This window comes from Corvus moneduloides, chromosome 4 (genome assembly GCF_009650955.1).
Source record: "Corvus moneduloides isolate bCorMon1 chromosome 4, bCorMon1.pri, whole genome shotgun sequence".
NCBI classification, from domain to species: Eukaryota; Metazoa; Chordata; class Aves; order Passeriformes; family Corvidae; genus Corvus; species Corvus moneduloides.
This window is the reverse complement of record NC_045479.1, coordinates 16818916-16846724: the sequence shown is the minus strand read 5'-3', so window position 1 is coordinate 16846724 and position 27809 is coordinate 16818916. Positions and strand designations below refer to the sequence as shown.

The window sequence follows — 27809 nt, the reverse complement described above, 5'->3', positions numbered from 1 at the left end:
GGAAAGGGGAGGCAATCTCATTCCTATTTATTAACTCCTTCACGTAATAAGGGACAGTTCCCTCTTCCCTCCCATACCGTTGCTCTCAGGAAGAGTTTCACAGTCTAAGATAAGCAATTACTCATGCTGAAGTTGCAAAATAGTAAATCTGCTGCTGAAATCAATACAATGCAAAGGCAAGTACTTTTGTGTAGAATGTTTTTATTATTACATTGAGAGTGTCTGTTAAATTAACCTGGGCAGTCCAAGCACTTTCCCAAGGAATAAATCTTTTTCTTACATTACACACAGTAAAGGGAGGAGGGAAAAACCTCATAAAACCTTTATTTTCTGTTGAGGAGATAAATGTTTCAGTTACCAATTTGTAAAGTACAGTAAGGTATGTATGCCATAGGGAGTTATAAGATATTAAAAATTATCTGTAATTCTTTTCTGTGGAATATTTTATGATTAGTAAACTCTTCTGGGCAGTCCTGTTGTGGGGTGAGGAGCATGGCTGGGAGGCATTTCTCTGGATGGTGACTGCTAGCAATTAATATTTGCTCTAGTTCTTTTTCTTGCTATTTTTGCTGACTTGGAGTAGCTGACTGTGAGGGATTTATGAATTGCTCTGGTTCCAGGCTCTTTCAGTAAGTGGTGTTTCAGGGAGCCAAGAAGCAGAGCTGCAAAGGCAGTATTGCACTCTGTGGCATTTCCCCTCCATGTGTTTGTAAAGCATGCTAGGGGAAGGAATCACAAGCAGATATCAGTGTTAAAGCTGAGGGCTCAAAGGGCGCGTAGGCAGGAGCGCAAGGCTGCTCTAGGGGTGCTGAGCTCTGTGTGTGCAAGCAGAGGAGACAGAGATATTTGTGGCCCACAGCCTTGTGGCTGAAGTTTGCAGGTTCCTTCACCACCTGCCAGACAGGCTTTGAAGATGGCCAACAAAACTCTTCAGGTATAAAATGTGCCTGCACATACGTGCGTCTAAATGAATGTGCACGCTCATACACACAAATCCAGGAACTCTGGGAGAAACAAGACTGACTGTGTCTTTTATAACACCTTTGTCCAGCTGCTAATGCTGTGGCCAGACTGCCCCTAAGGCTGCTGTGGTTTCCCATTCCCACAGGTGTTTGCCAAATCCAGTGTGCTCTGACTGCTTGCACTGTGCTCTTTGCTGTGCTTCTGGGTGGATTTTTTCAGCTTCAGTCCTTGAAGTGTCCCTTTTAAGGGACACAGAAGAATTAATTCCTTTTGCTCAAGTGATGCAAAAGCAGTTAAACATGATGCAGAACTTGGGCTGGAATCCTTAGGTCTGTTTTATTCTCAGGGATTTTTTATTTGGGCCTGCATCCTTAAGACATTATGCAATAAAGAGGTAGAGAATGATGGTATGAAAGGATAAAATTAATGTTCAGCTATTTTCCCATGGTTTGGAAGTAGAAGCACCTTTAATATTAATAGAAAACCAGAATTCGTATCTCTTGTGCACATAAACTAGGGGATTTAACTTAGAATAATCTGGATTTTTGATAGCTAGTCATCTGTCTGACAAAATATTCTGTCTGATTTCTGTTCATGATTTTTCAGGGAGTTTGTTATAATCGGTTGCACTACTTCTACAGTTTTTCCTTTGCTGCTCTCAAATTCATAATTCGCACCACTGAATTGGTAAATAGCATTTTCTGCTAAGTGGTCAGATGCAATTGTTCACTGACTGAACAATTTGGGATTCTTCTATGTACTCAGCACTTATGTGCACACACATTCATGAACATAGACACACACACACACACGCACATATACTCAAATGAATATACAATTTACTATAAAAAAATAGAGTCACAGTGCTAAATTCAGCACCAGGTATGTTTTAATGCACCTTCCTCCCTCACCTCAGGGGGATTCTGAAACATGGGTTTAGATGACCTACGTTCAAGTGGTAGAACCAGGAAAAATGTGTCATTATTAAATTAAATAGGGCCTTTGTCTTGCCTTGGATTCCACTGAGGACAAATACATGTTTCTTTCAAAAAAAAAACAAGCAGCAGAAGCAAAGTCATGTGCAAATAATGAAAGAATCATTGCAGACTGTTTGGGAGGACAGCTCCAGGAAGCAGGGAATACGTTCACAGGCATTGTTTGCTGCTGGTCTTCACAATGCCCTTTGTCTTCTGCAAATGTTATTGCAATTGAACACTGGCTCAGCCAAATTAAGTGAATCAGAGAGTACTTATTTAGGAGAACATTTGGAATGAATAATATGTGGCATAATTTCTGAAGGTTGACAGTTATGAAACCTCTTCCTTTTACAAAGGGCCTTCATCTCTGTGTAATATTCACTTATTGGCCAGCCAAAACATGAACTTGTTTCCCCAGCTAGGAAAGCAGCACTCTCCAGCACTTACACATCAGCATGTGAGCATAAGCACAGTATATTTATGAATTGTTTATAGGAAGCCCACAGGATGAATCAAGGGTTTGCCTGAAACAAGGGTCTGCCTGGGTGTACACCAGACTCCTTTCTTTGCCTGTCACAGAGCCTGCCTCCAAGCCAGCCCAAAAATCGAATTCTCAGGGCTGACGACGTTTTTCACCCTTAACATGGAACTAGAAAGCGGATTCCACAAGAGGGAGCCAGAAAACAAAGAATCTTTCATGAAGCAGGCTATTAAACTCTTTACAGAATAAAGTGGTGGACGTGCTACCTTGTGTCCATTATCAACCAGCGCAGGTGGCTGAGCTGCTGCTCCTCTCCCACTATGATGGCTGTTTGTTGTGTGGGAACATCAGGTCGTTCTTCAGGGCTTTGTAAAGATTGACAAAGGATTCAGCCCAAGTGTCTTTCTGGTGGCCCTGAGACTGAGCAGCTCTGTAGGCCGTGTACACCATGGTCAGCACTGTCCTTTCAAAGTCTTCTTTCTTGAGGACCCTTGGGTAGGAAGCCAGCCTGCTGCTCAGCCTGCGGATCTCCGTGATGCTCTTGGGGATAATCTCATTGCAGACGGTGTCAAACTCAGCAGCCTTCCTCAGGGAAGCCAGCTCCTCATCTTTGATGGAGATCCTCTGACCTTTGTCAATGTCAAGCTCAGCTAAAAGAAACTGGTACAAAATCAGAATACAGAAAGCTATTTATTTTCTCCAAGCGACTCTAGACAGAGTAAATGTGAATTAACAACATGGCCTTGGGTCTTTAATTTTTGTCAAATGGAGACAATTGCACTGTCTGGATGTGGGGAAGACCAGAAAGTTTCTGTGTGAGCATTGGACTCCTGTGTTACCTGCCTGGGAAAACTAGAGACAGGCTAAGGGGAAAGGAAAGAGTAAAAGGAAAAAGCAGGCAGTCTTCTGTTGTCCAAAACTGGCATGGGCTGCTGCTGGTGCCACATGGGGATTAGAGAGGTGGAGACAGCAGCACCCCTGGGAAAGGCTGTTTACACTGCCAGGGATAGCCAAGGTCTGAATGAGCACAGCAGTGACTTCCAAGCCCATGTCCCCTGTTTGGACATCCAATCCTAGTTTCTAAAAATGTGGGCTAGATAGATTTGACCCCTACACCTTGTTCAGTCAGGCCACTTTCCCTTACTAACCGTATGACCAGAATGTGATTTACAGATTGCTGTGCTGTGAAAGAAGGGACATGGATTGCTCTGAAGAGAAACAGTCATGCCCTTGGGATTACTTTGCAATACTTGTGGCTTTAATGATTGTGGACTGAGACACAGACCAAAGAATCTACATGCATTGTGTTGTTTATATGCAACTGTTCTGTGAGAAAGTTGCTTTCAGTGGAAAGCCTTACACTCTGGTTTTCACTTTGCTCAAAGATCTGAGTTTGTCATACATGTACATATCTACATATAGATGTTCCCATTCTGGTGGACTATCACACAGGCATGGGTTTACTGCTGGCATGACTAAAAGTGACATGAAGCCAGGTAATGAATAACCCACCCCAGTATGGACAGTACCCCCAGTCTTGGTTAAGGCTTAAGGTGCATATACTGAACCTCATAAAGCAGGACCACATCTTCCAGCGAGTTCTGTAACACTGGGTTGAGGAAAGCAGCTGAAGACCTCTTGAATCGCTGAGCAGCTGGGAAAAGCATAGCTGGAAAACAATAATGGGAAAAGAGAGGTTCTATAAGGTGCCAAACACTGACAAGAAGAAGCACTTCTCAATAGTAGAGTCAAGTAAAAACCTGAGTTGCAAAGACTTACTGTACAGTACGACATTTTGCTGTAAATAAAATGTGTGGCAGGGACTGCTTTGACCCTGGTCTACCAGAGTTAACCGTTTGTCCCAGATCCATAGGGTGCCTAACACAGAGTGCTTTGCTATCCAAGCCTGAGGCTCTGAGCTGCAGCCTCAGAGGTGAAAGGAATTGGATAATTGCAGCATCAACATTGTCTGAAATACATGTGCTTTACCTGGATCAAAAAAGGGAAATCAATACTGACATTCAATAAAACCTACTTTTTTCAGTCCATTCTTCTACTGTCATGCTTCTGAGACTCTGCATTTCTCCTGGTTTCAGTTGTCTAAATGTTGATCTCCCCTTATTTATTAGAGACAGATCCACCAGAAAGTAATCAGCTCATCTGTCCCAGGCATTTACACTTGGAAAGAATGACTCACCCAGATGTCTGTGTCTCTTCACTGAGCCTGTTACCAGCTTAGACAAGACAGGTACATCCAGTGAGGTGAATCCCAGCTTACTGTGCCTTTAATACTTTGCAGTATTTTCCAGTAATAACTGGAAAAAACAGAGCCTGCTATGATCAGGTATTGGTTCACCACTGTGAAGTGCACTACAGACTTTGTGTCAGGGAAATGAGACAGAAAACATATGTACAGTCCCTGAACTTAGCACCCCAGTGGAGTAGAGCATTTGTGGAATCAGTGACCTGGACAGTCCGGAGTACAGAAAACATCTGATGCTGCTTTAGAGAAGACCTAAATGCTTTGAGTTATTAACCAAGTTACTAACCATCCATGTACTTTTCAAAGGTCTAAATTACTTTCAGAGCAGAAAGGAAAAATTCTGTTTTGTGTTTTAGTTGTATATTATTATTTGTATTTTATTTAGATTTTGATGTTTGGGTAATCATAATTTGAATTTGTTGGATTTTATTTCAAATATTTAGGAATAGGAAGAGTTGTTTTTTTTAATCTGTGCTTATGTGACTATTGGTATGTTTCCTGTAAACTTCATTTCTCAACTTTAGCTCTGTTTACCAATAGATAAACTTGGAAACCAGTGTAAGAAAAAAAGGAAACAAATGCCCCACATTTTGAAAGACATTATGATTCCCCTGTCAAAATTAAGATTTTTTAGAATTATGAGTAATATCTAATAGAACATGAAGCTAACTTTGAATTTCTGAAAAGTTTCATCCCACCCTTCCTCTACCAGAATTTTTTTCCCATGAAGCATTTTTACTAAATCCATTTTGTCTAGTTTTGCCAAAGTTCTTGTGATAGACTTTGCATGCTGCCTGTAAAAAACCTGAACATCATTTAAAGCTCTCTCTTCTGGGCATTAAAAAAAAAAAAGCTGGAGCAACTGTAATTATTTTATGGAAAAGTTTTCCCTACTTTCTGACTACATGGTTCGTCAGACAATTTGCCTCTTTGGTTACCCAAGCAGATCATAAATATGTAGTTTCTTCCAGGCTCTGTACCCTAAATGCAGCCCTGTTTGCTGCACCATTGGCAACTGTTGGCTTTGTTATAGTTCGGCTTGTTAATGATATTTAAATTCTAGTAAATCAAGAAGAGAGAAACCAGACCCTCAGGACCTTTATTATCCAGCATATGGAAATGACTCGGGATAATGCTAGGTATGAAGCAATTCATACTTGACACAACAAAGGGTATTTTGGCCTTAAATTAGCTAAGGAATAGGTAAAATATTTTGTTGAATTGCAGTAAACCTACTGGAGATAGATACAGTAGATAGCATGAGTATGGCATTTTGATAAGATACCTCCAGAGCTGGCTGCCTCTTATCCCACCCATGTGAGTTTAGATCAAGATGTTTAAAATGACGGGATAGTGCTTTCCGGGTGTGTGATTAAAAGCCTAAAGGAGGGAACGCACTGAGGCAAAGAACAGAGATGTTGAAAAGGGTTTGGTCTCTGCAGCAGCCTTCCCCCAGCCCAGCACCATGCCTTTAGCACCTGAGCAGCTTGCCTGGCCCAGCAGAGGAGGAGGGAGTTTGGGAGAGATCCCAAGCTGCCTGCAGGGTCTGCTGTGGGAGAGTGTTTGCCTGGCTGACCACTGGCATTGGAGCTGTGCTCGTCTGCTGCTGCTGCTCCATCCCTGCTGTTTCCCTCTCTTGCTCAGAGCTTTGCTGAGGCACACTGGAGCTACTCCATTTTTTGCTCTTGACAATTCCAGAATGCAATTGAGTGCATGTGAAGCACTTGAAACTTCAAGCACTAATTGCTGAGTAATTAAAACTTTTATTACGGGGCAATTAAAACTCTAATTACTAAGCAGCTGGCAGAAATCCAGTCCAGAATGATGACTATTCATTTTTATCTCTTTTAGATGCCCTTTTGGTGAAAACAGCCTCAGAGCACGGAGTACCTCTACATATGCAGATGGTTTACATCTCAAATATCCCCTTGAGCCATGGGAAAAGTGTCTGTGGCATCTTGCTTCAGTGATGTCATTCTTCTTGTCATCACACTGATCGCTTTTAACTTTCAATCCGAGCACAGATTCCCACCGTGGAGCTGAGCTGGGAGTCACCAGCTTCAGCCCAACACCACTCACCCAGAAAAGCCTCAGCTAAGGACTCACACAAAAATGAATGCCATGGTATTGATTCAGTACTGGCCCACTTGCTGAGTCACAGGTCATACCTCAGAAAGAAGCAGGGTTTGACTATCCTGCTCTTCCCAGGATAACATGGCTTAGGTTAGGAGATTCAAAGGGACAAGGGCTTGGGCTGCTCTGTCCTGAGAAGGGGCTTTTTATGCATATCAGAGGCATGCCAGCCCCTGCAGCACTGACTCCCTCGTCTCATTATCTCATTCCCAAAACATATTAAAGTCTGTTACAGCTCTTAGGGATTCTACTCAGAAAGTCTTTCAGAGCTCATTTGTATTTGTCATGGTTATCTGATTTTCCTGATCTGCATTTTATTCAGTCCTTCCCTTTCTCTTTCTTCCTGCTCAGTAGTCAAATCCTTCCATCATCACTTCTTCCACAGTCCTCTCCATGAATTCATGAGTTCCTAAAAGTCTGTATGAGCATTTAGAGCAAGCACTCTGATTTTCATTGTACTGACTTAACACACGTGTCAGTTAAGCACAATAGCTGAGATATAGAAAGATTTTCAGTCAGTTTCTGCATTTAGTGATTGCAAATTCCACTTGAAACTTTTTTGCTGACTTTTACTTCTTCCTGCATTTACTTCCATCTCTGACATGAGTTGTCTGGGGACATAAAGAACAGTAGAAGAGTTTAGAACTCTTCACTAATTTCTTTCCCAAGGGACTTCTCTGTAAAGCTATCAAGCAATTGAAGATGCAAGGTGATGTGCATCACTTTATGCTGATGTTGCAGCCAATTCATTTCAATGGCAGTAGCCATGAACATCTAAGCAGCAGAGATCCCCAATTAGTATTGAGAGAGAAAGCCCAGCCCAGGGATCTCTGAAGTTGGTGGAGAGTCTCCTATCAATTCATTGTTTTTATTTCTCTTACAAGTGTGTTAAGACATCTCCAGTGTAGATAAGGGTGTTTCTGTCGTAAGGGCTGATCAGTCACGTAACAAAAAGCTTATTATTCGGGGAGACAAGTTAGGAAACACAAGGTTTTCATTACCCTTACTGAAAACATTTTCTATTATATATCTTTGTACTGCCACGCTCATCCTCTTCCAAATACCCAAATCTTCAAATCTCCTTCTCCAGTGGGGCCTTGGGAGTTCTGCCTTGCTGCCCAGTCAGGGCTCAGGGCTGGCGGTGGATCAGAGAGAGCAGCATGTCTGAGCACAGCCACCCCCTCTGAGCCTCCCTGCCTGGCCCTGCACGGCCTCATCCTGTGCCCTGGAGTGCACCACTGCCTCTGCCTGAAGATTTCAGGCAGCCCACACATCTCCTGCTAAAATGCCTGTCAAACTTGGTGCAAAAACCCCTCTTCTCTGCACTGCTTGCAGCAGGAGCCCATCCCATCTCCTATGGCTCTGTTGACTCAATTCCACTCTCCTTCAAGACTACCCATGTTCTTAAACAAAAAGAAAGCCATATTTGCCAACCCATTGACCTGCTTCTAACCACTTAGCTCATGCATCTTTATGGTTTAAACATAACATCACATTTGAGGCTGAAAATAGCCTCATTTTATAGATGTTTTCATCTCTCTTAAGAACTCTGCCAGAATCTTCTGCACTTCATTAGCCATGTGGTAAATATTTGTGATCCTCTCCCAGGTTTTCCCTGCAGTTTCATTGGTGAGGGTACAGATATTTAGTTTTGCTTTCCAGTTCATGCATCTGCTCGTGATTTCCCAGTTGCTTCCTGTGATGTGTTTGCTCAATAAGTACAGAGCATAGCTGCAGGAGTTCTCAGTTATCTGTGCATCATCAATGCCCTTTTCTTCCCCTATGAAAAGGTATGAAGCACAATTTGGCCCCTGTACAGACCATTGCTCCAAAGCAAGTACAGCTCCCCAGGGCTCTAGGACATGAACAGTTTAATTGGGGTTATGACTCAAAGGAATTATTTTGATTGCCGTCAGAGGCATGAAAAAGAGTTATCTCATTGCTTCAGTAGGACCCCTTTTATGGAGGAGCAGAGGAACAAGAAGGATTTGATTCTTCAAGGTGGATGCAAGTTTTTGCCAAAGAAAGCAAACTCAGCACTGTCCACAAAGTGATTGTATAGGCAGAAACAGTAGCCATTAGAATTAACAATATGCAAAAATGATGAGTGGTCCAGGCTGCCTGAATCTATTTTGTTGCAGTTTCTAGAAGCTGTTGTTTTGGATTTTAGGGCAAATGCCTGAAATGCTCACAAGAGGATTCTTTATTGTGTGGGTGACTGCACACTGGAACAGATTGTCCAGAGGGGTTGCGGAGTCTCCCTCACTGGAGATATTTAAGAATCATCTGAACACAATCCTGTGCCTTGGGGATATCCTGCCTCTGGGATGACCCTGCTTGAACAGGGAGGTGGGATCAGGTGATCCACTGTGGTCCCTTCCAACCCATTCTGTGTCTATAACTCTTTATGGGAAGCAGTGGTTTGAGCTCTCCATGACCATGCTGTGCAGAAGAGAAGAGGACATGAGTGTCAAAGGTTGCAAACACTTGAAAAAAGCTTTTGTTTCATGGTTCTCTTTGATAACCTTACTTCTGAGGGCTTGCACACAGACCAGAAGTATCTTTTATACATGAAGAGTTTTATTTCTGTCAAATGATGCTTTGGTGAGTTCAAGCTGAGTTACCTCATTGCTGGAGTAACAATTCACTATTCCCTATTTGCTGCCTCAGGCTAACTTGGAAATACCCTTTGAAAAACGTGTCTTTACCTTTCTCCAGTGGTGCCAAAAGCATCATTTACTCCAGGGTGGGGGGATATTGACCTATGAGAGGTGTGTTGGGCAGTGAAAGTGGTAATGTAAACCACAAAAAGGGCAGTATTATTAAAGGACTAATGTGTTTTATGCATTTTACTCCTTGTCCTGCCCTTGGCTCATCCCCAGAAGGATGCATCTTCACCATCTGCAAGGTGTTTGTACTGTCCTGGGCCTGCAGCTGTACACAGGGCAGAACATGAGCTTTGGCTACATTTCCTGACTTTTGGCTCTTTTATATCAAAACTGCAATATTAGAAATGATTGAACACTTTGTCCTAACGCAGGAGAAATTGAAAGAGTGGGGAGCCAGAGGAAGAATAAGAGGAATAAAATAAGGGAAACACACAAAATCCTAGAAAGACAAGAGAAAAATGCTGCAGTGCTATAGCCTAGCATCCAAAACTTGTGCCTGGATTTGCAGTTATTCACACAAGTAGCTTCCATGACAACAAGTGCAGTGCATTACTGGGAGATTAAACCACAATGTCCCTTAGGAGAACACAGCAGCAAGATGGGGAAAACATTTTAATTACAAAACAACATGAATTAGCACATGTTGAAAAGCAGCTACTGAGAGAATTTGCCTCTTTTTACTCTCAGTTCATATCCTTGCTTTTTTAGCTCCTAAGGCTAAACTTAATTCCTGACTGTTGACTAAAAGCGGGAGTGGACATTATCATTATCTTTAGTTACTTTAAAAAAATGGTTAAAGGAAAAGAAAAGCTTTGTCTCAAAAAGTTTTGTCAATAAGGATGTAAGAAGTAGATCACCCCACAAAAGTTTGCAACAGGCAATACTGTTCTTAGGAAAAAAATCAGTTTAAAACACTTAAAATTAATAGCAGATATTCAGTTCTGTAGTGCAACACATAACCAGCTTTTTTCAAAGTAAGTTAGTTTTTACTAATTTATCTCCTTTTTAAGGAACAAACACATTCTGAAAGGGTGTCTCAGCTGCATAAAACAGAACCCATTCCCACATAAACTTGTGCACTTCGTAAATGACCTGAGATGTGTGAGGTTAGATTAATGTGCAACAGAGTTTCCATACAAAAAACTAGAGTGGTAATAGCCTGTCTAGCTACTAGGCACAAGTAAGAAATGTAAAGGTGTATTAGAAAGACCAAAAAGCCATTATGCTTGCAGGAATGTATATTGCTAGAGAAGAAAATGGTTCAGCTGAGCCTGTGTTTGTGAGAGGTGGAGGATATTTACATTTATGACTTAAGTGAAATGGTTTCAAAGACATCACTAGCACCAACCAGCTGAAATGGTCTGAGAATTTATTCTCTCATATGGAATTTCCATTATGCAGCATTTTCACCTATTCCCAGCCTGAAAAGGTATACTGTATTATTTATTCTTCCCTTGGTGTGATAAGGAGGGGGTCCCCACCTGGAATTATTTATGCTCATAAAAAAACATTGCAGTCAGCCAGAAGAGGCCTTTATTATGCTGGAGTAAAGTCGCTGCAGAAGGTGTGAAGAGAAAAAATACACACAGAGAAACTGAAGGAAAGAAGAAGTAGAATATACTATCTTATCTTTCGGTTTGCTGTCATATTACCATAGACTGGGGGTAGGCTACGGCAAAAACTGTGTAAGTGAAGGGCAGCAACAAAGAAAAGAAATATCAACCCTGCTCCACAGGTTTAACACATAGCCAATAAATAATTGTGGTAGCACAGTTAATTTCAGGCAGACTTGGGAAATGGACCAGTACTTTATATTCCTGTCTTCATTGCAGAGCCACCTCTCCTTCCCGACCTGCGTTGCTCACATGGCCCTTATCCAAGGAAAAGACATCAAGCAGTCTTAATTAAACATATTTGAAATTGATTCTTACAAATCAACAAGTGAAGGGATATAACAAAATTCCAATCTACTTCCATTTCTCCCAGGAGGCAGCAGAGAAGGGAGTGAGTGAGGGAAGGGAGGAATCAAAACGGCTATGTGTTTGTGTTTTGGTGCTGAGCAGTGGAGAAGCACCCGAGGAGCAGAGTGAAGCAGCTGCCTCTGCTGCTGAGCAATGGAGAGAGAGCAAGGGAAATCAGAGCTCTGCTTCATAGGAAAAGGCAGAACTATAGCAGCTCCCAGAGCTTCCTGCATGGTGCTACTGCTGCTCTGAAAGGAAAGCCCTTCAACACCACATCACTGTCACCAGTTCTCTGCCTTTTCATAGTAACATCACAGAGCCCAAAGCGGTGGGCTCAAGCCTTGCACCACGTCCCAGGCATGTATTTCGTCACAGCTGAGTCACTGGGCACAGAGAAAAGGTATTCATTCAGTAGTGAAGAACGGTTGGGTTTCCTTTGTGTCTTGGCAGACAAGGTGGCTGCTTGGCGAGGGCTGTGCTGAGTCTGACCTAATGGAGCTGTAGCTGCAAGGGGCAGCCCGGCTCTCCTGCCTGGCACTCCCTCCTTCCCTTTGTGCTGACACCAACACCACTTTGTGTGGCCAAACAGGGAGCTAAGCCAGGAATCTGCCTGGTCGTGAATGAAGGGGGAAAGCAAACAAAAAAAAAAAAAAACAGTGGTAGATTTTAGCTGCCTCACTTCACAACACATCTGCTATGCCAGCAGCATTTCTACATGTGAGAAACTCCCAGTGCAGTTGTTCTCTGACTGTTCTTAGTGTATCTGGTGATGATTCAAGTCCTCAGATGACTTAAGGATGGACATCAGGCCTGGGAGGAAAAGCAGAAGCCCTTCCTCATGCCTTCATACCCTTGATCTAACCACCACATGAATAAGATCACTGTTTTGTTGATGACCACCTCAACAAGGGTAGTCACTGCTCTTGCTAGAGGTGAGGGTTGGCTGCAGGATCATTAGCTGCCAAATAGTTCTTCCCCTTCTATGCTTACACCCCACTGAGCTTTTGACAGAGGAAATTCAACTGGCAGAAAGAATATGTAAAATTTATTCTCAGACTGGATGAAGAGGAAGGAATTAAAGGTCCAGTTTGAACTACAGACCTAGCAGAGAGTAGTATGGAATTTTATTTCATTATCACATGACAGCTCAGAAATGCTGGGGACCCTGGAATTATTCACTTAAGCCATCTATGAATGGTTTCAACTGGCAAATAAATTCAAGTGTCTGACAGTGGGTCTAGGAGCAGTTTCTGATCTGATTAACAACTATTATTATTTTATTCATGTATAAACTACTCACTCACATGAAACAACAAGGTATTCCTCATACTCACTAAGTATGAACATCACAGCTCAAAACTGAGGAGGAATAAACGTTAGATTGATCATTTCTTCTCCCTCCAACTAGAAACAATCAGAAATGTCTTCCCTTTTCCTTCAGATCCTCATCCAAATTGAAATAAATTGTTAGGAAGTGAATGCAAAAATACCAGTTTTCTGCTTCCTCTGCTCTGGGATTTCACTTGTTCTTCAAAAGCAGGGAAACCCCAGCTGCCTTTCCAGCTGTTCATTGAGCTCCAAATGTCAGTGCACCTGCTGTGGTTTTCTTAATGACATGAATATGTGCTGGATGAGAAAGAGTATAAATCAGCCTTGCCCAGTAAACAAAAAGAATGGGGATACTGGGTCCTTTTTGTAAGAAATGTGTTATTTTTGGAGGCAGTGCCTTTTCAAATCATTGTGTGATTTATAGTAGTGTTGATAAAGATAAGGAGTCTGAGAAAGGGACTCAGACCTGAAGATGGATTTGGGTTTGTCTCTGAACTGGACTGGTACAGCTGCTTTGCCACCTGAGCAAACCATGAAGGATGGAGAGCTGGGCTGTATCCCTGGGTGAGAGTCAAGGGAAACGTGTTTCTCCTGGAGAGGTGAGTGAGGATCGGCACGGGAAGACATCTGTTCTGTCAAGTACACACCTGCATGCATGTCTGGGCCCTGTTATGTTAATGTCTGCATCCGTGTGGAAATAAAATTACAATATTAATGGAGCTTAAATATAATTCTCCACTAAATCTAATCAGTGGATTTCAATGTGTGCAGATGCAACGTTGGGCCAAGACAGTCTTTGTGATATTGCCATAAACATAGCAAAGAAATAGAAAGGATGAATGTAAAATGGATTGTGCTTATAGCTGCATCTCCCTTTCACAAACACACATATGGGATTTCCATTTTACAAAGCTGACATTTTTCCAGTCTTCACTGTTATTTCATATTCTCCTAAAACCTGGCTGTTTCTAGATCTTTCAGGTTTCACAATCTGCTGAAATAAAGCTGAGACTGACGTACAACTGGATTCACCATTAAATACAGAAAGTCTTTGCAAAACCTGGAATGCTGCAAATTGTTAAAGGCTGCTGGGCACTGTGGGTGAGATCCTCAGATGACCTGAACTGGCACCACCAGCCCTGTGATGCTGCTCTGCTGGCAGCCAGGTCACAGAGAACCCTGTGCTGTGAAAGACATACTTGGGATCACAGAGAAGACAAGAAAGGTAGAGTCAGGGTTACAGAAATCTTACAGCCAACAGAATAACCCAAATATCCTGTTTTCTGAGGAGAGAGACCTGAAAGGCAAAAAATGCTGACAGCTGTGCCTGAAGTTGATGGAAATTCAGAACTCAACCTCTTTCACCGCTGCAGTTCCTACCCCTACATGTGCCATCTCCCAGTGGCTCCCAGCCCAAGAGGACCCTGCCAATTTGTCACATGTATTTGACTCAGTGCTCTTGTTCCTTAACATGCACCCTCTTCTGCAGCCATTTGAGCTGAACTTGTAAAATAGATTTTGGCTTGTGGGAAAATAATGTAAGTAAATATTTAAGGAAAAAATGACCTAATGTTCTAAATTTAAGATGAACAAATTTAGAGAAAGGGCGGAAGGCCTGATTTCCAGTGAAATCCTCTAGCATGCTGCTGACAGAAACCAGCTGGGAATCGGTTCTTTGGTTTAACTCTGTGTGAAGACTGTGAGGGAAGGCATTAGTACTGTGGAGAAGCACTTCAGGTAATATGCTGTGATGCTCATCATAAATCTCATCCTGTTGTTTGGGCTTTCCTCTTACTAGTTCAGAGACTCTGAAGCTTTCATATTGAAACGAGCTTACTTAGAAAGGTTTTGCTGGCATGTGAGTTACAGCCTGCTAGATAAAAATCTTCTTGTCAGCTTTCTGTCTGTTGCTTTGGCCTACAGAATCACTCCTTGCCAAAGCTGGACTCCAGCATGTGATATATCTGCATGGCAGATCTGGTGGCGTTCTCCCAGGTAAGCTTATAGACATCACCTGGTTATGAGTATGTGATTGATACCCATCTTATATCATCTTCATATGATCTCCTTTTGTCAAGCTGGGGTAGTCATTGTCTGAGGTACTGGAACACACTAGTCATTTGTAGGGGTAGATCGACATTTAGTATGGCCATAAAATAAGGCAGGGACTACTTGTCTCCCTATTTATAATTCCAAATGATAGCCCAAATAATCTTTAAGTTCTGCTTTGACCTCTGAGTGCTGAGGATTAAGGATGGATGAAGCAGAATAAAAACTAGCTTGTCATGGCTGAGCTCCTTGGATTAGTAGCTGTTAACCATTGCATGGAGTTCCAGAGACAGGCTGCCACGAGCACGCCAATTTGTTGTGAAAGGAACGCTCAGAAGGTGATTTATAACTTTGCCTAAATAATACATGCATTAATTTGTCAGCAGAAGCACCCATAGGGAAGTGCATTGGGCTTTGAGAACTGCTCAGTAAACCACAGTATGTTCCAGCAGTTGCTCCCAGCTGGAATTGCAATGAGAAGCACTGGGACTCTTTCCCACCTCAGTGGGCAGACATCCAGTGGGTGCTGAGGTCCAGCCTTGGGTCCAGCAGCATTCATGTGCAGAGGCATCAGGGAGGATACACCTGCTTCTCTGACAGCTTGCATCTTGGTAGGAATGCAGGAATGCATCTTGGTAGGAATTCTTGCATGAATTCGACCAGGAGGGAAAAGCTCCTGGGGGAACATCATAGATGGGTGTGAAAACCAGCTGGGCATGACACACATTTCCATCTTTGATCAAGAAAATAGAAAGGGAGGGTATAAAGTATTTAAGACTCGTGACGAGTTGGTTACACTGCAAAATTTGTGCAAGTAGAAACGGAGCTCTTTGCCTTGATGGTGATATTTTACTTCAGAGGCCCTCTCTGTTCCTTTGGAGGATCTAAGTGCATATGTTGTTCAGCTCTGGCATTCACTCTGGCTGGACCACACTGGCTGTGAGCAGCACTCACAGGGAGTGGGGCTGACATGACGGGGTACATGACGGATTGATGGGCTATGGCACATGCAGTTAGTCATTCAGGGTTTGAAGGGTATCCAGAAATTCCCAGCAAGTGTCCAGCAGCTTCTGGCTAGAAAAGGAGTGTCTTTCTAGGGAAATACAATTTGTTATGGTATCCCTAACACTCAGGTATTTACCAGGCAGATTCTTCAAAACCAGACTTCATCAGCTGAAGCCCACAGCACTCCCCTGCTGTGAACATGCAAAATATAGCACCACAGGAACACTACTCACCAGTCTGTGTGACTGCCCCATCTTCCTCAGCCCCATTGCTAAACATCTCCATCCCCCTCTCTGCCTTCCTGCAGGATTCCCTCCATCCTTAATATGCAGCATTGCCCAGGCCCCAGCCAAGTGCCTGCAGTCTTCCCTCAGCGCAGTAGGATAGTTTTAGGGAGAGATCGGACGCTGTGCTGCCCATTCATTTCACCCTGGCTTTTCCCAGACGTGCTGTGTGTCAACAGGGCCACATCACCATCCTCCTTCTTCTGGAGAGCCCAAGAGGGCAGCCACACAGTGCCCCCTGCCACTTGGGCCTATCTGGGGCTGATAGATCTGATTTTTGCTCATTGTATCCGATTCCTGCTAGGGACAGCTGAGTGTGGAGAAATGTTTGGATGCTTTTTTATCCTAATTTCTTTGTAAGGACCCAACTGAGCTTTATGTTTGCTAAGTACAAGTCAAGTACTTAGTTCTGTCTATTAAAAAGACTGGCAGTAGAAAGCAACAGAACAAGTAGTGCATACATTTTTATCATTAGGCTATTACCTTCCAAAACCTTCTGCCAAATTGGCAGGGTAATCCAGGAAAACAGAAGTTGCTGCAACTATGAAAAATGGATGGTTTCATTCAACACATGCTGTACTATATTACGAGGTCCGTGAGTAGTGTTTAACTGGAAATGGAGTTTGTTCAGTGCCAAGCCATGAATAATTACAGTAAATAAAAAATGAAGCATGTTTTAAATTTCTTTTATTTTAAAAGGGGGCTTAAGACATGAACAGTTCCTTGAGATATAAAATCTGTGCTTAATAAATAAATTCAATAAACACTTTGTGTTTCTTTAGAGCCAAGCATAAACAAAAAAGTAATGTAATGGCTGTGAGCATTATGAAAACCAAGGAGGAAACTGAGGGCTTTCAAAACCTGATCCATTCCTCCAGGGACTGATAGGGAGATACAGGTACTTGGGCAGTTGTGGCTCAGTTTCTTATGACTGATGTTAATGGGAAATGCTGTAGCTCCATAGTCCTGTAAAACTGCAAGTTTCTTGCAACTTCTGTGGAATAAAATGGGCTGTTTCTTGGGCAGTGGCAAGAGTCTTTCTGCATACCTACGCAGTTTAGAAGATCAAAGGGAGGGGTTAAAAGAGTGAAGATATCCTGACACACTGATGATTCAGTAGCAGTAACTTTCATTTTTATACTGTGACTAGAGGTCAATTGCCCAGATTAGAAGCTCTCAACATCCTGGTAGGATGAGAGGCTGTTGGGGACTAGGAGTAAACTTGAGTCCTGCTTACATGAGAAAAAGGCAGTGCCAGCTCCAAAGAAGAGCAACCATTCCAAGAGCCTGAGAGGCAGATGGGTAAGATGAAGACCAGCTGTGACAGATGGACATCTGCTGAAGTGTGGGTTCAAATGGGGATGCATACCACGCTGACAAGGGAGACAGTGCTACTCTAATCTTGACTGGATGGGCACATTACTATTTCCCATCCATATTTATACATTTTCTCTCTCTCTGCACCTTTCCTTTATCTTCGTTTTTCCTCTCCTTCAGACCACTTTCATTTTTACCTCCAGCTTTTTCCCCTATTGTTTCTCAGTATATCTGTCCTTTGCCTTTGTCTCTGTCTCCCTCTTTGTGGCTCAAATTACCCCTGCCAGATTGGAAAGTCTCTACTCTTCCCAAGACAGAGAAGAGTTTAGAAGCATCAAGTCCTTTTGTGGCATATCACCACCTGCCAAATGGATGGAGATGATTAAATCCTGATATTCTGGCTTGCAGCAGATATCCACATCCAGCCCAGTGCAGTTTACTCTCTTCACAATTAGGCAAAACCTATCTGAAGTGTTCTGCTTCCCCTGTGCTGTGCCGGGGGGTGAGGGGGCCAGGCAGGTGTCACAGAAGACCTTGTGAGTTTGGGTCTCCAACATGAGACTGGAGCACAGCATTGTCCTTCCACTGTCCTATTTCCTCCCAAATAACCTCTGAGCACTGAACATCTTATTTTTCCCTTTCTCAGCATCTTTTTCCAGCTACCCACCTGGCACCTCCTGAGCAGAGAGAGAGACTCAGTGGTTTGGAGTCAGCCTCCTGGCTGGTGACCTGTTTCCCTGTGGCTAGGGAGGAATTTCCAGAGGATGAGTGGTATGCAGGCTGCTCTCAGGGGAACTGGGGGCTTGCCAAACCTAACCAGCAAAGTGGGCCAGGAAAGGCCTCACATATGCTTTCACCAGAGGAAAGGAATGTTTGTGGAAATTGGGAGTAGTGGAGCTTATTTAACTTTGCTTCTCTCCTCCTCACATTCTCAGCCTCCAGCCCAGCACTGAGCTTGTGCTCTCACAAGCACTGTGGTAGCAGGAGAAGTGGAGACAGGTTATTGCTGCACCCTGGAGCATCTCAGGGAGGGTAAAATGAGTTACTGGCTGAGGCTTGGTCACTGAGTAAGCATGGAAACACAACAGCTTGTGGTGCAGAGCTGGGCTGGTTTAATGTCTCTGAATGAGCAAGTATGCTGTAGGGGATATATCATAAAGTGCCATAGCAACAGCCAAATTAAACAGGATTTGGGTGTAATGGGAGACACAGGGACAATAGAGACATACAGGATCCCTTTCTCGACTTTCTTTCCTTCCAGTGAGAGAGAATATCTCACAGATGACAGTCCCTTGGGGTTTTTTGTTTGTGTTAAAAAACAAGTGTCATTTGCAGCTTATTTTCAAGTTGCCTTTTTTTTTCCTTTTAATGATGCTTTGATACATTTCCCCCTCTGCTTCCCAGCACCAGCTCTCTGTACAGCTGACCTGCATCACCTTCACCCATGCCAGTGCCATTTTGCTGTAAAACGACAAATAACTCATTCAGGCTGGAAGATTTTAAAAATCAAGCTACTATAGGAAACCAGATTCAAGATAACGAATTGTGGCCTCACTCCTGAGAGCAGAAAAACTATTGCTGACTTTTGTTGTGCTGGTTTGCACATTTAAGTGCTTTTAAAGTTAAAGCAGGGGCAGGCTGCTTTGCCCCCTTCAAGCCAAGAGACTGGCACAGCTCCCTGTTTTGCTGCAGCCAGGTCCATGTACCCAGCTGGCTTCTCTGCATCTTGGACGGACTCAGCTCCCCTCGGCAGAACCACTGGGGTGCAGGGAGATTCACAGAGCCCTGGCTGTGCCTACAGGCAATCTCCAATTTATCCTCCAGCACCCAGGGTCCTGCCCTGTGGGTCCAACACCTCCAGGGTCCAGCACCAGGACCCTGTGGGTCCTGCCTTGCCTTGAACCCAGGCACAAGCACTGCGTGCGAAGTGAATTGCTGCCCCACTCAGCTCTTCACCTCAGCAATTTACATCTTGCATGTCACTGTCCGAATAATCAGAGCCTCTGCAGCCTGATGATGTTCATTAAGGCCTGCTGACTTCCCTTTTAATTAGGTTGTACTATTCAGTGCCTCTGATGGGATTTCTTTCTGCGTGAGAAGCCATTACACTCCTGCTGAATTTGGTGTGGTCTACCCCGAGAAAACGAGAAAAGCACTTTATGCTTCAGAAACAGAATTAAAAATAAATAAATAAATAAATCACAGCTATTAACAATGCACAGGACTACACTCACACAGTCATCCTGAAGAGATTTGGGGCAAGGGATTTAATGACTCTGTACCTCATGATGAAAAAGGATGCTAATATTTCCTCTCCTTAATTACACTGAAAGTTCTCTGGAGAAGGACAGATTATTTTTTATGCTGTGTGTTTGCATAATGCCAGGTACCATTGAGGTCTCTGGGCCCAACAGTTGAGTATAAGGTAACCAGGGGGGGACTCACAGTGTTTTACATGAGTTTATTTCATTCATTACAGAGCTGCTTCACCTATGGAAGAGAACACTGGCTGATCAACAGGCACTAGGAGCAGTGAGATGGTGGTTAGAGGGGGGTGAAGGGAGCTATTTCCAGGTGAAAGTGGAAAGAGACACTTAAAGGGCAGGAGGTGCTTCCCAGATGAACTCTGGCTGGGACAGGAGGACCTTTGTGCAAACTGATCCAGATCCCAGGACAGTTCCATACCTGGAACGGAGGCAAATAGATGTGACACTACAGCCTGCAGGAATTATGAAAAAGATGACCAAAGTGACAGCAAATACCTTACTGACTTGCCAGTCCTCAGTACTGGGATGGAACTGGCATCACCAGAAAGATTCTACAGGTGCCATTTTCAAGCAAACAGTTCTCATTTAGTCTAGCACATATCAAAGAGAAAACAGCTTTACTTCACGCATCTTCCTCTTGTTGTTTACTCAGGTTTCCTCAAAATTGTCTAGTTTCTCTGCCTTTTTAACTCTATAGCTGTGTGAGCAGTAAGATTTAGCCATTTTTTGGCTGCTTCCTGTGGTGAATGAAGTCTCAGAATCACTTAGATCCTTCCTTCCTAACAGCATGACTGCTTTCACAGAGTACAAAATCCATCTGTGATTTAAAATAAAATGTGGAAACTTCCATAATCTATCTTCCCTCTGATCTCACCACAGTTTAGCATCATTGCCCTAGAAAAGATTAGAAGCCTTGATTTTTTTTTTTTTTTAATAAGAATCCTTTGCATGTCTTTCAGGTTCAGGCAGCCACTGTGAATTCTGATTCAGGGATCATACTCCATGCAGGTTAAATTAATTAAGTCTGGGCCTAAAGGAGCATTTGGAGAATCAGGACATGCTAGAATGGATTTTGATTACAATCACAGCCCTACCCTATTGGATATTTATCCTACCATGGTTAAAATCCATTCAGAGACTGTGGTATTCCAGTTACCTTTGCATCTGTACTAATAAGGAATCCCTTTCCCGACCTTCTTCTGGAAGTGCCTTCATCTCCTTACAGATAGAGTTGCAATATTTGGTGCAGAAATAATTTGTGTCAGGGGACTCCAGCCCACAAACCTGCATTCCCAGGAACTGGGCAGACTCATGGAACAGACTCAGGCAGGTGGGAAAAACTTTTGCAGCAGATTGATCACACCTTTTGCAGCTCCAGTGAGGTCATTGGAATGGGCCCAACAAGCAGGGAAGTTGGGGCAATTGAGGCAGTTTTCCAAGTGATCACATGAGAGCCAGAGAAAAGGGAAATATTGCATTTTTCTCACAAGAAGTAATGTTCTTTATGCAGGCAGGCTTAGACAGAGCTGGTGCTGTTTCATAGCTTTCATTTCACATCTTTCATTTACACTGCACATTTTAAGAATTGGATAACAATGTCTTTATAGAATTTAAAGGAAGTTGGATAGATGTTACCATTTAAAAATTTCTGGTAGCTGGTCCAGATGATGTAACTTCTTTTTACACTTGGACCAGATCTCTGGAAACCTTGTCACGTATCAAATAACCCAGACCATAACCTGGTTTACTGAAGGAGAACTGGGTACATAAATGTGCATGTGTTTGACCATTTGTGTTGCAATTACAGCCTGTGTTCAGGCCACATTCCCTTGGCTCATGCTCTCCAAGCCAAAAATGTCCAACAAGGGTTACTGTCGGTGGTGGAACCTCAGAAGCTGCTCAAGGAGGAAGTGCCTGGCTGTAAGGATGCAATATGAGATGCAGCAGGGAAGGCAGGGAAATAAGATGAAAAGGAGTGGGGATGAAGGGCATGCTCTAATTGCTGGGGCACTCAATCTTTGCACACATAGCAGAGATCACCTCCAACCAAATGAGTGCAGAGATTAGAATGTATTAAACACTGCTTCCTTACAAAAGTGCTGGCTGGCTTTCCAGCAACAACCAGTCTCTTGCTCTCTTCTACACAGTCTTCCCTCTCCTGGCACAGGACAGCTGCCAGCCCACTCCTGCTAAGCCCATAAGCAGAAGTAGCAGGCAAAAGTTGCTCAGGTAGCAGCTGCTCCATCAAACTCACAAACTGAGCTACCACAACCCTAGAGCAAATTAAAAAAAAAAAAAAAAAGAGTTTGCAATATTGTGGGGAAATCAAGGAGGATGGACCTTTTGTTTGTTCAAGCAATTCCTTCTGCAGAAAACCTTTAAGGAGAGCAAACTCTTCCCCTGGTGCTCTCAAACAACCATTTGACTTTCACCAGCCATTAGAGACTGGGTAGAAAATAAGGCACGCGGACCAGATAGATCTGGATGGGACTGTAATGCTGCTTTTGAGGTCTGGAAGGAACAGCACAAAAAGTCCCCAAAAGCATGAAACCTCTGTGGTGCTGATATATCCTTTTCTCCCTGATGGGTGAAAAGCATTTTACCCTTTTATTTTATGTCTTTCAACATCTCCTTTCCCAGCCTCCACTGAGGGGTGAACTTACCCTTGCAGCTGCTTCTGCACTGTCCAAAAGCCACAGCCATAAGAAATCTGCATCTTTCCTCCCTGAGTAACCACACAGCAAGAATGCTACTGTTTGTGTGTCCCATTTATTAGAATCAGGCAGCCTTTACAGCAAATAAACTCCAGCCAGCTGAGATGGGCTAATAAGGATTGCCTTAGGGTTTCTCCTCAGGGAACAGACAATTCTTGTAATACTCATAAGGCTCGCTTCTGCTCTCCAGTGGATTGGTACTTCTCAAAGAAGTTTGATGGAAGCAACTGGCAAGCACTGACACTGTCTCTGGTTGCCATAGCTTCATGGAGGAGGCGTTTTGCTTATTTTTGTTGTCAAACCCCAGGATTTTTTCCTTGGTTTCTTCAGAAGAAACATTTCTTAGGAACTGGAATTCTTCTTTGGAACTAGAAGAATTTATACGACCTCACCTCTGCCATTGCACAGGGAATAATACTTAGTCAGTAGAGACTTTTAATTACCTTTTTTCATTATGCTTTTTCCCTAGACAGGAGCTTCACAAAATCTGAGAGGGTAATTCCATGCAGCTAAGCCTACAAGAGGCTCTAGGAAACTTGAGGTGATGACAAGAAAATTATTTCATCATCACTCAGGATCTTTTCTTTATTATTCTAAACACACCCATCCTAAAGACCAAGCTTTGCCTGTGATTTTTGGACCAGTGTTCACAACTCAATCAAAGCAGGCTGAGGAGTGTGTGTAAGATTTTTAATGCAAAGGGCTGAGGCAGTTTAAAAAGAAAAAGGAAAAAATAAAGCACTCTGTTTTCCTGACAGAAATGCATTTCTTTTTTCCCCACTCATTGATGCTTCTAAGCAAAGGGAAAAGGGAGGTGGCAGTCTGGAGATCCCACTCACCAGTCAGCACAAGTGTGTTCATCTTTTCTCATGCCTGAGGTTTTCTTGAGCCAAAGTTTGAATGATTGGTTACAAGGGTTGGGGATCCCAGGCTGCACAGTGCTTCCCAGTGGAAAAATGGTAAAAGCCAGACCTTGTTGTATACAATATTGACTGCTCATTTCCATCACAAACAACAACTGCTGGCAATCAAAGCAAGGTCTTTGCTCTACTGTTTTGTAAACAATCTGGATGACAAGTCAGCATGATGATACACAGATCTGTCTTTCATTTCCACCAGACCAGATGTTGATCTGTCTTTCCTTTTCACTGCAAAACTCAGATCAGGACTTGGATAAGACTTAAATGACTGAGGTTTAACCTAAACAAGACTCAGTTGTCACTTGTGGAGGGAGGGAAGAGCTCTGAGTGTGCAGAAGAATGTGTCATTTCTCAGTACTCCAATTTTATCTTAGGTTTCTAAGAAATTTAAAAATTAAGACAGTGTTTGGGCCCTCTCTAGATACTGCAGATTTGGCTGGGCTGACACATAGTTCAGGGGAGTGGAGATTCACTGAAGTAGTCATTGCTGAAGGAGTCATGCCTCTAAAACATCTTTAGAGCAGAATAGTCCCAGCAGATGTGGAAAAGAAATCTGGTTTCCCCCTCAGAAAATGTCTGCACACACTGTTTGTGACAACTGAACTTATCACAACAGGGAATGAATCTTCTCTTCCCTCTGAAGTCTCCAACAACAAGTGCTAGAGCTTCCAGCTTGAAAAAACCCTGCTTCCCCAAAAGGCAAAATAGAGTTCTGATGTTTTTCTTTAAATATTCATGTTGATTAAAGTTGGATTTTAACAGTTGCATTAATTCATTTTAGGGTCCAGGTGTTGTTTAATTAAAATAAGTGTGTTAGCAAAAGTGAAAAACATCCTTAAATTGCATAGTGATTATTCCATGAAAATGAACTCCCTTTTCTTTTCTAATTTTTTTTTCCATTTCTTAGGCAAGGTGACATCATTATTCCAAAGGGTGGGCTTGTGGGGTTTTTTTTTAATATATCATATCTATATATATATATTTTTTTAAATCAGATCTAGTTCTGATTTTTTCACATTTTTGTGTCATCCCTGGAATGACAAATTCTTACCTACAGAATTACAGGATCTTATGATGAAAATTGGTGTTGTTTCCTGTCTCATACCAGAAGAGAAAAGTAAGGCACATGCAGGTACAATATCAGCCAAGAGTCTGAAGAAAAACTTGTGGAAAGAACCTGCCTTGGTGAGTCCCAGGTCAATGCCCTGCCAGTGAGCTCCCACTAACAGGGATTTCTGTGAAGAACAATTAAGCACTGTAAGGAAAAAATAAGCATTCATACAGCCTGAGCAGGATTGTGTAGCTCTCCATTAATTCCCTCAACCATTCCCTCTCCTACAAACCAAAGCCCAAACCCAACTGGCAGACTAGAATGGTACCAGCTGTGATGAGGAAGACATGGGAGACTGGAGTAAGGAGGGAGGCATTTGAATGCTCTGTTTTTTTAGCAGACCTTTAAGCTTTTAGCAGTTCCTTTAAACATCTGTGAATCTCAATATCAGAACCAAATAAGTCTTCTGGGAGGTGTTTCCTTCCTCCACTTCCAGCAGCCACTGAACCCATGCCAAATACCAGAGGAGAGAATAAAACTAAAAAAGGGAAAGGGCATCATTACTAGCTTTGAAGCAAGCATCTCCTGTGCAATCCAGTAGTCCCCAAACATTCCATATGCTGCTGTCACACACCTGAATACACATATGTCACGGCTGTGTATTGTCACATTGGCAGCTAAAGCCTGATAACACATGAGGTCACTTTCTCTGTGTTATCTGTTCTCCTCTGCCAGGGCAGGGTAGCAGCATTCCCAGGCACCTTGCACAATCTAGGCATTCTTTTCTTTACTATTACCAGGTGTCATCCTGCTAGAGCAAATTATGCCAGCTGTGACTGCACATGCTTTCACTTTAAGGTTTCATACCATATTTTTTGTAAATTCAGGAGAAAAATCAGAAAGAAGAGAGAAAGGAAAAAGTGCAAGAATGTAATTCTCGTTCTTGGGATATTTTATATATTTTTATTATAATAGAATACAAATTTAATTTTACCTTTTTGCACTTATTCAAGTGCATTTTTCTATTTATCTATATATTTTTAGCTGACCTGTTTAACGGAGAAAAAAATTCCAGAGGCAGGGAAAAATTGTATAATTGTGTATGTATATATATATACATACATACATATATATATATACACATGTATAATGCAACATAATTTCAGACCAAATCTACAACTCAAATTTTTTCTCTTAATAGTTTTTCAGGTTTAAATCTTACCTCTGCTCCATCTGTGGGTCACAGTGGCATGAGCACTGTAATAGAACAGCAGCAGCACCAAAGTCTTCCAAAGCATCCTTCTCTTTAAAATACGTATGTCTAGCTGTATAGTAGATTTTTTATTTCCCAGCTCCTTTCTTTTCAGGAATAAATAATGGCTTTTGGTCTCCCCCTCCCCCTTTGCAGAAGAACCAGTCTATTCTTCTGAGTAGAGCTGAAGTCAGCGCTCAGCTCTTCTCCCAAACCAAGTCTCCTCGGGATCAGGAAACTTACTTTCACAGACAGACTTTGTTTTTATCCACATCTGGAATGACTCATAGTGCATGTGAGTTTGCTGGCAGCTGGCTGAATAAATATCATTACATTTTTGTAGTTGAGTTTCGTTTGTTATATGGGCCAGTTGGAATTTATTTTTGTCCAATAAACAGCCACAAGTATCTTCATTAAAAGAGACTCTGGGACTGTAGCTACTCCTCTGTAACACAGGGGGCTATACACTAACCCCTGTCCAAGGCGAATCCCTCCTCTGGAATGATGGACAGCTGCCCTTGGATGCTTAAGTCAGGGAGTGGGGCCTGTGCTCTGCAAGAACATTTTGCTACTGTGATTCATATAATCACTGCTTTATTAAGAACATATCATGCTGCCTTTAGATTTCAGCTCTAGGCAAGACAAGTCCTGGCCTTTTTCTCCATTTGGCCAGTATGGAGAACAGGAAGGTCCAAATCCTTAACTGGCTCTCCTCAATGGAACTATGAGGAACACTAAACAATCCTAAGGACAGTCTACATTAGCCAGGCTGACTGTGGAGGGGTGACAGTGAAAAAAATAAAAGGCTCCTGATAGACATCTCCTGGCTGATGGTGGTGCCAAGGAACACAACCCTGGAAGAGTTTATCCCAGACTGACTTGGCATGGAGGAAGTTGCAGGTATGCACTGTCCCTGACACAGCTTCAGCAGCAGCATCATGGGGTACATTTTGGGAGTACAGCACCAGAATAACAGCAGGCTGCTATGTGTTGGAACAGACTGAAGAAAAATAGGAATAAAAGGAGTATTTGCAGAACCAGGGGATAGGGGACACTCCATTTGGTATCTAGAAGTGATAAGTCTAATTCTCTTCTTTTATGGGTGAGAGTGAGCCAGTAACAAACCCAGAGACATCCATGAATTTATACTGGTGTAAAACTGGCACATAGGAAAGGAGACTCCAGCTCAGAAGGTATAAATAGAAGGATTAAGGGAAAGGATCAAGAGCTGGAATGACAGAGGGCACTGTGGCTCAGGATTAATGTGCACTGGCAGAAAGGCATGGAGAAAACCTGTTCAGCTCCTGTGTGCCTGATGCCAACATCTGGCCTGAGCCTCAGTCCCCTCATTCTTCTCCATCCTAGCTGAAGCACCAGCTGTAAAGGAAGGAGGAGGGTCAGCTAAGGTTGTCTTGCTGAAGGCAGCTCCACTTCTTTTCCTACATGTACAGATTTTCCTACGCTCAGACTGCCTCAGGTTACTCCCTCATGAGCAGCACATGAATGCAAGGCAGTACTTTACATGCCAAGGAGAGATGACAAAAGTTGCAATTCAAGGGGAGGGTGGCTCACCAACTCTTTCTCTATATACTCTTGCTACCATAACATATAAGGGGTGGGTCTGAATGCAGGGCTGAATTAGGTGTGGGCTCACTCGTGTGTCTGCCCAGAAATTACAGAGCTGGAGGGAACCGAGTTCTATGTTCTGTAGAGAGGGGGAGGGAGAAAAAGAGAGGATTATTCCTACTTTGCTCAGGTGACTTAGGATGAACTGTTCTCGAAGCAGGTAGATTGAGTCATCAGCTTGGCCAACTCTGAGATCATGTGGATCAAGAATGATGATCTTAACATCAGCAGGGTCTGAGAACTAGATGTTTTAAAGTCATGTAAACAAGGGAGAAGCATTACCTGGGATGCACATTGCAGGCTTGAAAAATGGAAGGAAATTATGAGAGAACTTAAAATCCTGTGGGGTGACAAAGCAACGTCTTTACAGTGTTATTTGGAGAGCCTGGATGGAAATTTCTGAGGTGCTGTATCATGTAATTTCTTACATTTAAGGTAATAATAGCTGATAAGAGAGGATTAAGGAGGCCAGAGAGGCTCTATCCCCACCTAGGCCAGAATCAGAACCATGTTCTAGAGAGAGCTCTGCTGAATGGCTCTGTCTTCTG

General features: G+C 42.9%; 1 protein-coding gene across 1 annotated transcript; it reads right to left on the bottom strand.

Annotated features, from left to right (window-relative positions):
• Positions 1-563: 563 nt before the first annotated feature.
• FAM180A (family with sequence similarity 180 member A) lies at positions 564-25894 on the bottom strand. The gene is made up of 3 exons (XM_032107499.1): positions 25606-25894; positions 3990-4090; positions 564-3081 (listed from the first exon to the last, which is right to left on the bottom strand). Exons 1-3 carry the CDS (start codon positions 25679-25681, stop codon positions 2740-2742), a joined length of 519 nt encoding a protein of 172 aa, XP_031963390.1. The 5' UTR covers positions 25682-25894; the 3' UTR covers positions 564-2739.
• Positions 25895-27809: the final 1915 nt, after the last annotated feature.

Excerpts from the sequence above, each read along its gene's own strand:
- FAM180A (XM_032107499.1), bottom strand. The coding sequence starts at position 25,681 with ATGCTTTGGAAGACTTTGGTGCTGCTGCTGTTCTATTACAGTGCTCAT. Across the intron at positions 4,091-25,605 it reads GACCCACAGATGGAGCAGAG|CTATGCTTTTCCCAGCTGCT; the intron begins GTAAGATTTAAA and ends ATTGTTTTCCAG. Across the intron at positions 3,082-3,989 it reads ATGTGGTCCTGCTTTATGAG|TTTCTTTTAGCTGAGCTTGA; the intron begins GTTCAGTATATG and ends ATTTTGTACCAG.